Source organism: Oryza sativa, chromosome 4, assembly GCF_034140825.1.
Source record: "Oryza sativa Japonica Group chromosome 4, ASM3414082v1".
In the NCBI taxonomy this organism is placed as follows: Eukaryota; Viridiplantae; Streptophyta; class Magnoliopsida; order Poales; family Poaceae; genus Oryza; species Oryza sativa.
The window spans coordinates 21023123-21032133 of NC_089038.1; the positions used below are offsets into that span (position 1 = coordinate 21023123).

At 44.9% G+C, this 9011-nt stretch overlaps 1 protein-coding gene across 2 annotated transcripts; it reads right to left on the reverse strand.

Moving 5' to 3' along the window:
- Nucleotides 1–401: 401 nt before the first annotated feature.
- LOC4335815 (uncharacterized) lies at nt 402–5404 on the reverse strand. Of its 2 annotated transcripts, none has more exons than XM_015778225.3 (8): nt 5096–5404; nt 2533–3694; nt 2259–2349; nt 1838–1995; nt 1705–1756; nt 1517–1593; nt 1305–1398; nt 402–1176 (listed from the first exon to the last, which is right to left on the reverse strand). In XM_015778225.3, the coding sequence occupies exons 2-8, from the start codon at nt 3595–3597 to the stop codon at nt 671–673; spliced, it is 2043 nt and encodes a 680-aa protein (XP_015633711.1). In that variant the 5' UTR covers nt 3598–3694; nt 5096–5404; the 3' UTR covers nt 402–670. The 2 variants fall into 2 exon arrangements, with proteins under 2 accessions (XP_015633711.1, XP_015633712.1); XM_015778226.3 differs by lacking the exon at nt 5096–5404 and adding an exon at nt 3874–3985.
- Nucleotides 5405–9011: the final 3607 nt, after the last annotated feature.

A 9011-nucleotide genomic window follows, 5' to 3' on the forward strand; every position in this document is an offset into this window, starting at 1 on the left:
CTCTCATTTATAAAATTAGTTTTTTTACTAGTCTATGTTTAATACTCCAAATTAGCGTCCAAACATCCGATGTGACATGGGCTAAAAAGTTTTAGCCCCATCTAAACACCCCCTAAAATGCAGACAAAGCATCTCAACTTCACACAGCTTGGCCTACGTAGGGATGACAGGGATAGCAGGCGACGTCAGCTGAGCTGAGCCAACGGCATCGCATCAGCTGCTGGTTAGTTGCACTTTCTTAATTATTAGATCTGCTCGTTAATTACCTCGGAGAGAGGTAGTACTCCAGTATTTCTGAATTGTTTTCTGATCAAGGTCAGATTCAGTATTCAGAGGGAAGAAGTCTTCCCACAAGTGGAGCAGTACATGGTAAAAATGGACTGAAATGGTACAGAAGCATATGGACAAGAGGGAAAAAACGCTTCTGGATTGACCACCTCATTTCGACAAGCACCACAAGTTCAGATTCTGAATTCGCAGTACAAAAAAAATAAGATCCTCTCCTCACCTTCCTACCATCTACTACCAACAAAAAAACTTTACTGTGTTAGTAAAGGCTATCACCAAAGCTACAGTTTTCTGTAGCTTCTTCTTCAGCGAACACACTCACGCACGCACGCAAATCAGAGTCAGACTATACCAAAGCTGATTGCCTTGCATTTGCAGATCATCACAATCTCACAGGCAAGCCGTAGTTGTGGAAAGACCTGATCACACCGTCTCGACTTGCAGTCACGATCACCGTGTTCCAAGCAGGCGAGATCGTGGAGAGACAGTCAGACAGTCGTGGGGCATCAGCGGCTTTTGCAGGTGGAAGCTTCTCCTCCGGCCATGTCGGAGTACCCTTCATGCCGTCAGCGAAACACCGCGCTGCGGGGGAACGGCGTTCCCCGTGGCGGTGCAAAATGGGTGAACTGACGGATTCTTCAGTCAGGCTGGAAGAATTCTTCACCTGCTGTCTTTCTTGATGCAGCCCGGGCCATGGTACCGCGGTTGTCACGTCCTTGGAGAAGAATTTCTCACAGGAGCGAACCGATTTAGCTTCGCCTTTATGATCGGCGACACTTGGAATGTCAAAGTTCCAGATGTAGACATTGGAATCCAATCCGGCAGATATGAGATATCTTCCATCTGATGTTAAAGATGGTGAAGAAAGAGCCTTCAAATTCCAAGGCCCTGCATCAGAAGGTATATAAAAGGAGATATCAGTACTGAGGCCACAAAATATTACTGTATAAGAAAAACAGTTATAAAATGACAGACTTCTCAGGAATGAAATATGGCATCTTGTTTAGCAAATATACCTTCAAACTTTTGAATGATATCAACACCATCGGCAACTCGAATTTTGGAACCCGTTGATGTTATTGTAATCCTAGAGGAATCACTTGAACGTGACTGCAAAATGACAACCACAAATTAGTGGAATGATATTAACGACTCCATGGAGATTATTGCTTGTCGATATCACTGTTAAAGAAATCTTAAACGAACCAAGTGAGGAGTAGAAATCAACCTGCAGACTGTTGACCCGATGGACAGCAGACTTCTTCCCTTGCATAAACAATTCTTTGTCTAGTTGGATGTTTTCACCTAATCAAGAAAATGAACTGCTCAGTTAGACGTACAAACACACCAATTGGGACAATAGTCATATTACTAACAGAAAGCACGCAGGTAGTGTGCACAATGAGCTCTATGTACCTGATTGATCGTAAAAGCGGCATTCTCCAGAAGTAGTGCCAACAATAAAGCCCTGGTTTGAAAAAAAAACAAATTAATAATTAACATCTAGTTGTGCAGAATATTTCAAACTACATTTTGATCAGATTCAAACCTTTCCATCCGGTTGGTAACTAAGAGCAGTTATGATCTTCCGTGTATCAGTCCAGTCAACTACTCTCTTATCCAAAGCATCCCAAACACGAACTTTTCCATCTATTGAACCACTGATGAAGTATCTTTCATCGATAGGATTGAATTGAACACATGTCACTGTTAACAATTTCAAAGGAATGAAAAAAAAAGTCAATGCAATAGCCCAAAGTACATATAACATTATAAGACTGTCTTTCATCGCAATAAGGATATAATCAACACAGAGCAAATAATTCTTTTTTGAAACCGAGGCGGAACTTTGTTCCAACTTTTATATTTAGAAGAAGAGAATTTACTCAGTTTATAAGGAAAACTGGGCCCGAAAACCATACAGAGCAAATAATTAGTAGTAAAGAACACTATAATAGTATGTTGCTTACCGTAGTCTTTGTGTTTAAACAGTCCAAGACAACCATCACAGCCAACTTTCCACAAACGCACCATCTTATCTTTTGATGAGGTCAAGAGATACTGCAGTCAAACCAGTTCAGACCTAGTAAGCATATGAAAAATTGAAGATATGCTAACATATGTTTATGGTACATGAAACCATGTTGATAGACATTGGACAGAAATTGTATTTTCAGACAAGCAATTTGAGTATGATTAATTGCGTATGCTAGCAATATAGTAAGATACAAGAGAAAAACTTACATCTGACTCTGACCATGCCATATCCAGGATATCATCTGTATGGCCTTGGAATTCATGTAATGGAGTCTCTGAAATGCGGAAACCCTTCTTTGGCACTACTGCAAGGGCATGATTCTTCCCTCTTCCTAGTTCCGTTTTGATGATTGTAATTTTATCATCATAGTTCTGAGGGTTGTCTCCCCCATGCAACTTCGAAGATGCTTCCACTTCCATAATCTGCCATATCCGTACAATGCAGTCCTCACCACCAGTTGCCAAATACCAGCCTGACGGGCTGAATTTCATGACTTTAATTAAACCCTTGTGAGCTTGGATTTCTTGACCCAGATGGACAGCAGAAAATTCCATAGTTTTTTTCTTTCGATGTTGAACTTTTGTTCTGGATGGTATGCCTATTGTGCAGTTTTTTACATTGACGTCGTGCTTGCAAATTCCACCAAAACTCCTGTTTTTCATGAAGCTCTTCCACAAGCTCTTGACACCCTTTTTCTTATTAAACACATTCTTTTTCTCTTCCATAGAACTGCTATACACCTTGCGCAACAACTTTTGAACAGATTGAGAAAGGCCTGGTACGCCATCAAACTCCAGAAGAGACACCACCTTATGTGATGCCACATCCTTAAGCATGCTAGTCAATTCGCCGTATCCATCATTCTGAACTGTGTATCTCTCGCCACTGTCAATATCTCCTATGCAACAGGAGGCATCAGAAACTGATTCATTCTCAGGAACAGATGAATTCACGGAAGAAATGTCACTGGTAGTACTCTCCTCCAACCCCAAGTCAGCGAAAGGACCAACAGTTGTGATTTCTCCCTGTGGTTGAGAAAAATCCACTCTGGTAGCAAGAAATTCATCAAACCCCATTCCCTTCAGGAACCTTTGCCGCCTTTCTTCAACACTCATTGGCTCGTTTCCCCAAATATCATACTCAAATCTCCTTGATGCTAATCCTTCGTCACTTGTGCTGCAATCATCTGACAATGAAGGCTCCCTTGTTGAAGTAACATCATCAAATGCATCAAAGAAGATATCATCCCTGTCTGATTCGGAACTTGGCATATCTAACCGAAATACTTCTAGCCCAAGAAAAAGAATCAACACAGAGGGGGGTTCTCTCACCCTCTGTGAAGTTAGCACGCGGTGCTCAAAATGTCATCTGCAATTGGCAACACAGGTAATCAGCCTCGTGATATATATATAGCAAACAACAACATTACCTCCTAATGTACAACAATATGGACTACATGGACATAAAAGATAATTGCAAATTTAACCATTTACAGAGCACAACTAATACAAAATGCAAACAGTGAAACAGAAGAAGCATCTAATTACCAAGAAAAACAAACAAGAACAAAGCACAGGATGCTCCTTGCCTCTCCCCACGCCAACTGTTCCCTGAACCAATAACTCACCAACCACGCACGCAAAACCCAACCTCGGGGATCCCACCCAACATGAGGAGCAGGAACAGGAACAGGAGAGCCCAACCCCAACCCCAAGAACCCACACGGGGGCGCAGATCCCAAGTAACCGAGACAAAGCAACAGCTAAAAACAGCGCAGAAAGGCTAAAAAGGGACAAAAGTAAAAGAGAGTTCTTTGATTCTTTCGACTAGGGGGCGGCTGGCACCGTAAAAACTGCTGCTACCGCGCAGTGCCGGTGCTTGGCTGGCTGGCAGCACGGGCCCACCTGTCAGCGACGTGCGCAGCCGCCGCGCGCCGGCTATCCTACCTCTACGCCGATGGCCACGCAGGCTCAGGGCGTAGGCGAGTAGTTGGCCATTAAAACCGCGTCCTTTATTAAGGTGTTCAAAGAGAGAGAGGAAAAAAAAAAACAACGAAATTCTGTGGCAGAAATGCAGGCCTAAAACAAAAGGAAGAAATTTTGACTCTTCGCTTTCCTTGTTTTTCCCCTTCAATAAAATGATTTAGGAGTACACTGAACCTGCAATCAGACGGATTAAAGTTTCGCACTTTTCAAAATCATTTAGCATTAATTGAGTGCTATAAATCTGGCGGCTGTAGCAAAATGAAAACATGAACAGAAAAGGGATTGCTGATTTGCTGGGGTTGAAAGAACATTAAAGATTCTCGACTATGCGCGCCATTAAAAGGAACAAAAATCCGATCATCGTGGCGATAAAGCGATCCGAGAGAGTTAAAAGCTCACCCGTTTTCGTACCGACAGAAATGAAAATTTGAAACTTTCCCTCTATTAAAACGACCGGAATTTTCGGTGGTGGGCGAGTGCTTTGTTCTCGGGGGAACTCCACAAATCCTCGGCTAAATTTGCGCAGCAGAATACAAAAAATTCATGCCTAGAAAAATCCAAATTCCCATAAAAAGAACCGAGAAAAAAATGATGAAAACAATCCGCGAATTCCTAATCGGCTATTCGTGTCTCCCCTCGAACTGTTCCATTAAAACAGGAAACCAAACCAGAGAGACCAAATCACTGCGCCATTCCAAACGCTAAAACCACACGAATCGATCCTAAACGGAAACAAACTTAGTACTACTAGAAAAGATTAAGAAAACCCGAATCCCATCGTCACCTTGTTCGTCGTCGTCGTCGGTGGTTCACTCCACGGAGGCGGCAGGAAGAACAACCGCCGCCGCCGCTCGTCTCCACCCGCGCCGCAGCGCCATGCCCAACCAGGTGTAGAGGAGGAGGAGGGGACACAGAGGGGGGGGGGGGGAAATGGTGGGGAGAGAGTGGGATCTCTCGCTCCTGCGCGAGCGAGCGAGAGAGAGAGAGGGCTTGGGATTTGGGATTCTGCTTGGACGCGTCCACCTCGCCTCGCCTCTCCTCTCCTCGTGGCCTTCGTTTTCTTGGCGTTTCGTTGTAAACCGGAGAGAGCTTTGTATCGCTAATGCTGATGATATGCTAATATGCTAATCCCAACCAAGACGAGGTCTTTAAAACTCGTCAGTCCAAAGTCGTCTCCGTCCTGCCCCTGGGCCCGGGCTGGGCCCCCGGATAGGGCCCGGTCCACACAGTCCAGCGATCTTCGTCATAAAAACAGTAAGTTGACTAGAACACTCCTAGTCCCCCTCACACAGCATCACCACAGAAAAACAGGGAAAAAATCTCACTGACAAATCACCAGAATATTTTCTTTTCTGATAGTAGTACGCATTATAAGGATTATTATCATAAAAATTATCTAAAAGAAATATATTTAGTGCTACTACTAATTAATACTGTTGTTTTTTCTCATTAGAATTGGGGAATAATTTTCTTTTCTACGCATTATAAGGTTTATCAAAAAAATATATCTTTAGTACTGCTAAAACTGATATTGTACGCATCAGAATTTGGTGTGTGTGGTCACTTGTAGAAGGGATTGAGGAGAACCTATCCAAACCGTCAGATGGATCTTGACAATGGATGAAAGGCAGTGGTGGTGGGGACAGTGACGCGTGCATGTGATTTTGGGTGAAGGACTGGAGGTAGTGGCCTTGATTAGTTTAGCATCATCTCCTCCTGCAATTGGGCGCTTTTCCATCCTCGAGATAAACCCCACTACGGTGCACATACTTCTAATAACATCTTTTTACGAAAAAAAAAAGATCATTATTCATTCGGCTTTTAGACCTTCTGAAGTTCTGATCGATCACTCACGGGGTACATATCTCACTTTGCATATTGTTCTTCTTCCTACAATCACTTGCCTGGGTTCACATGATGAGAAAGAACCGTGTAGTGCATCACTTCCCTTTACAGGAGAATTGGCTACAGTCGCTGTAGCATTTTTCTTTTCTTAGATGCTAGATGTATACAAGTTTATAGAGCTAAAGTCTTTGACCAGCTGGCCCAACCGGAACCCGACCGGGTCAGGTTAATCACGCTGGGTTTTCTCTTGGCCGCAAGACGCTTTTAGCAAAGCAAATATTCCAGCACACGCATGACAAGATCTAATCTGGCACAATTAGCTTCTCATAATGACAATATTATATTGTTATCTATGGTTGATAACTTACGTCTGTGCTGGAAGTAGTAGTACTGCTACTTGCTTCCATTTTTTCTGTACACGTTGGCACTTGATTTTCTCGAGAAGGGTACAGGTTGGCCAACTTGCCCATATGGCTGCAGTTGCGCCACCCACCCGTATTCTGAATATTCGCTCACGATCGAGCGTGTACTTATTTCTTAATCATTTCATTACTTGAGAAAAAAATGCGCCAGATGTCTGGATGCATAACGTTTCTTTATCAGAGAATGATGATGCTCGATTGCTCGCTGACTCTTAGGCATTTGACAAAAATAAACGATATGCCAAACTGTGCGCACAGAACTGATCGTGCCTCGGATCATCAGATATAGTTATGCACGGCAGCTTAGCTCTGAAGATGTAGCAGTACATGTTCTCCAGGAAACAAAAACAAAAAATGCAGTGAATGCAGCTGTGAACTGCGTCACAGCTGCAGATAACTTTAATATGTGATTGTGGGCAGCAGCGAAATGCAGACCACTTAAACAGCGAAATGCAGATTCACGTTTGACAGGATCATCATAATCTAATCTAGTCAAGCAACAACATCTGAACTAGTAAACCGAAATTACTCCCTACTTGTTATGTAGCAAATGCAGTGCTGGTCAGAGGATGAGTACGCACCTAATTAAGCTGCCGCTCGGCGACGGCGAGAGTTGCAAGAAGAGATCGAAGCCGGTCTCAGTCGGTAGTGACCAGCAAAAAAATGTTTCGGCAGGCAGCAGATCAAGAGTGCTTAGTTGGTGGTAGTTGTGTGCTTAGAGAAAGAAGAGCATGCAAGAACCTAAATGTATACCCATATATAGGCATGGTTAAGGCGACAGAGTAATTAACAGCTACCAATGAGCCGCAAAGATCGTTATTACTAGTATACTAACACTGTACTCGGCAGGTCAAAGCCATATCGCCATCGCCAACCTCCCAGATGGCAGGACAAGCATGTGGGCTCTCTCTCTCTCTCTCCCTCTCTCGGATTGACGATGCAGCAACGCTACGCTGCGTTATCTAATCTAATCATGCCCAATCAGGAAGATTCCGATACTTTTTTGTGCATGGATCCCCGCGCAATAATTCCGAAAAGCTCCACTTCCCCCTACTTGCTCCCGCAGCCAGTTGCACGCCACGCCGCCCGTCCGCGCGCGCGGCTCGCGTGCGCCATTACAAAATTGCCGTGAGACGCCCCCCGCACCCGCATCCGCCGCGCGCGACGTACGCGAGACAGCATTACGCGGTGGAGACTACTCGTTCTCGTCAGTCGTCTCGTCTCGGCTCACGGCGCGCGCGGGCGGGCTCGGCGGCGGCGGCGACGGGAGGACATAGATTATGCGGGCATGTGCGCGAGGGGGTACGTACGTACGCCCATGTGTGCAAGTTGCGGCTGGCTCGCGGTCGCGGACGCCGATCGATGCGTACGCGCCGCGGGTGGGCGCTGCACATGGCGGTGTGGTTGGTTTTGTTTGGAGAGTAGCGTGTGGTTGCGCCGGTTGCGACGTCGCCTGACAATCTGTCATGCGAGAAAGAAACGCGGGAAGGGGGGGGGGGGGGGGAGTGTTGCAGAAGTGGACAAGCGATCACTTTTCGGGGGGGGGGGGGGGGGGGGGTGACAGGAAGGAATCGGGAGATCACCTGCGCGCGACATGACAGGATCGCAGGGACAGCTGCAGGTTTTGATGATGATGGCGATGACGATGAGGATACGATCAGGACCGAACTTTTCAGGGGGGTGGGGACGGGAATTAAACTGGGCGATCGGATCATGACCGTATCAGCCTGGGTTTGTGTCGACGGTGTTGTTAAGTGGCGGTGGGGAGATACGGTTGGATTTGGTCATTTGGAGGCTGGGAGAGGAGAGGGGAGGATTGTGCATGTTGAGGCTGGCAGGATCGTCGCAGGGATATTTTGGTTCCATTCACTTGGCTATCATTGATGGTGATTAGTCTATCAATTGGATCATGATTCCATCGCTCACCAGGCACTTAAGATGGCACGCGACCTATACGTTTGCAACTTGAAGGAACACAAGTATGGGTAATTATAGATTTATAGTCCCATTTGTCATTGCATTAGGAAACAACCCTGACAGTCAAGATCAGACTATGTACACGGTGTACCCTCTCTCGGGACAAAGTACGCAGGGGCCATGCCTAGAGCCCTAGAGCATATGCATAAGGTATTCTACTACCTTTTGGACCTCTTCATGTTGGACCAAGGAGGATTTCTTTTGAGGGCCAGTTTAACATCAGAGATACACAGAGTTAGCCCACTATGTAGGAGTTTTTCCTACATTAATTTTCCTTACAAAAATTTCCATGTTTTTTAAAACGATGCATTCAAAATAGTGCGAGATCTCGTATTGATATAGCAGAAGAAAATTATAAAATTACAACCTTGTAAGATAATAGCTCCTAGCCTCCTAACACATCCTTGATCCTTGCTATTTTTAGAACATGAAAAGTACATTCCATTAGGACGATGA